Source organism: Puntigrus tetrazona, unplaced genomic scaffold (assembly GCF_018831695.1).
Source record: "Puntigrus tetrazona isolate hp1 unplaced genomic scaffold, ASM1883169v1 S000001126, whole genome shotgun sequence".
Taxonomy (NCBI): Eukaryota; Metazoa; Chordata; class Actinopteri; order Cypriniformes; family Cyprinidae; genus Puntigrus; species Puntigrus tetrazona.
This window is the reverse complement of record NW_025048713.1, coordinates 1-1,678: the sequence shown is the minus strand read 5'-3', so window position 1 is coordinate 1,678 and position 1,678 is coordinate 1. Positions and strand designations below refer to the sequence as shown.

The 1,678-nt window shown below is 37.8% G+C and overlaps 1 protein-coding gene across 1 annotated transcript; it reads left to right on the top strand.

Moving 5' to 3' along the window:
* Window positions 1-433: 433 nt before the first annotated feature.
* LOC122341130 (histone deacetylase 5-like) lies at window positions 434-1,573 on the top strand (the record flags this gene model as incomplete). The annotated part of the gene is made up of 5 exons (XM_043234468.1): window positions 434-567; window positions 699-754; window positions 987-1,074; window positions 1,255-1,374; window positions 1,476-1,573. Coding segments are annotated over exons 1-5 (443 nt in total), but the record flags the coding sequence as incomplete, so codon positions are not given.
* Between the last annotated feature and the right edge of the window lie 105 nt (window positions 1,574-1,678).

Genomic DNA, 1,678 nt, shown 5'->3' with positions numbered 1-1,678 from the left:
TAATAATTAAATAAAATAATAATTATTATTAAAGTAACGTATTAAAACAAAACAAAACCTTTAAATAATAATAATTGATATCGAACAATATTAATTTTCAATCATTATTATTATTGTTATTGCTTAATCTTATTTAAAATAAATTAGCATTATTGTTGTTATGTTGGATTGGAATATATACATTACATATTATAACAAATATACAGATACATAGACTATGATCAAATAAAAAATCTAAATATTAATCATTATTATTATTAGAGTGTAATATTAAAATAACAACAACATTAATAATGAATTTATTATTAGTATTATTACTACCACTACTACTACTTGGGGTTTTGCACTGATGAATTGTACTGCAATAAAACCATAGACATTTATGTAAAGGAAGTAAATAGGATCAGTCCTGAGTTGAGCTGTGTGAGGCAGTGTTTAACATGATGTCATGTCCTGCAGGTGGACAGCGACACAGTGTGGAACGAGATGCACTCGTCAGGTGCGGTCCGGATGGCGGTGGGCTGCGTCATTGAGCTGGCCTTCAAAGTTGCTGCTGGAGAACTGAAGGTTGATATTCATTTCTTACCACAGCTTCATGTTTAATCGATGTCCTGGCAGAAATGTTCAGTGCTTGTATTATATCACATCTCTTCTTTCGTCTTCATCCCCCTCCTCTTCTGCTTCTGTCTGATGGATAGAACGGGTTTGCGGTGGTCCGTCCTCCTGGTCATCATGCGGAGGAATCGACCGCCATGTAAGTAGTCTCTGAGAGTCTGTGTAAAATATATTATTAATAACATTTAAATGCATCGTGTGAAGTTGTTTACTTCGTCGTATTTACTCTACATAAAGCAACAAAATGCATTTTAATGATTCATGTGCGGGCCTCACATGTCTTGATGTGAGATTTGTGTTATCTAGATGGATAAATCATTTATGTGTGTTCGCATGAATAACCGTCCGCTGCTCTGTGTGTACTTTGGCAGGGGTTTCTGTTTCTTCAACTCGGTGGCCATCACTGCCAAACTCCTGCAGCAGAAACTCGGGGTGGGCAAGATCCTGATCATAGACTGGGTGAGTTTTTAAGAGGCTATTTATTTTGTTACTATCCACATGCGACGAGCATTACTGTCCTCATTCAGTTTAGGTCATTTTACAGAAGAAAATGAATTTCAATTAATTGTATTGTTAATAGAACAACAAAGACCAAAACCAGACTCGTGTTACAAAACCATCTCGCAATCCCTTTCGTAGGATATTCACCATGGAAACGGCACCCAGCAGGCCTTCTATAATGACCCCAATGTGTTGTACATTTCACTGCATCGTTATGACGATGGTAACTTTTTCCCAGGCAGCGGCGCTCCTGAGGAGGTAACAACATTTCACTCACTGTGGGAATAGTGGCTCCCTGTAGTCACATGACCAAAACAGTCTTTTATTTCTAACTGGCTGTCTCGTGGACTCCTCTCTAGGTGGGTGTAGGTCCAGGAGAGGGCTTTAATGTCAACATTGCCTGGACGGGTGGAGTGGAGCCACCTATGGGTGATGTGGAGTATCTAACTGCCTTCAGGTGAGAGCTGCACTTTCTATCAGGCAGAGTGAAAATATAAGAAACCTTATACAAAATATAGCCCCACTTTAAGCATTAAAAATGTTTTTTAGAATTTTATTATTA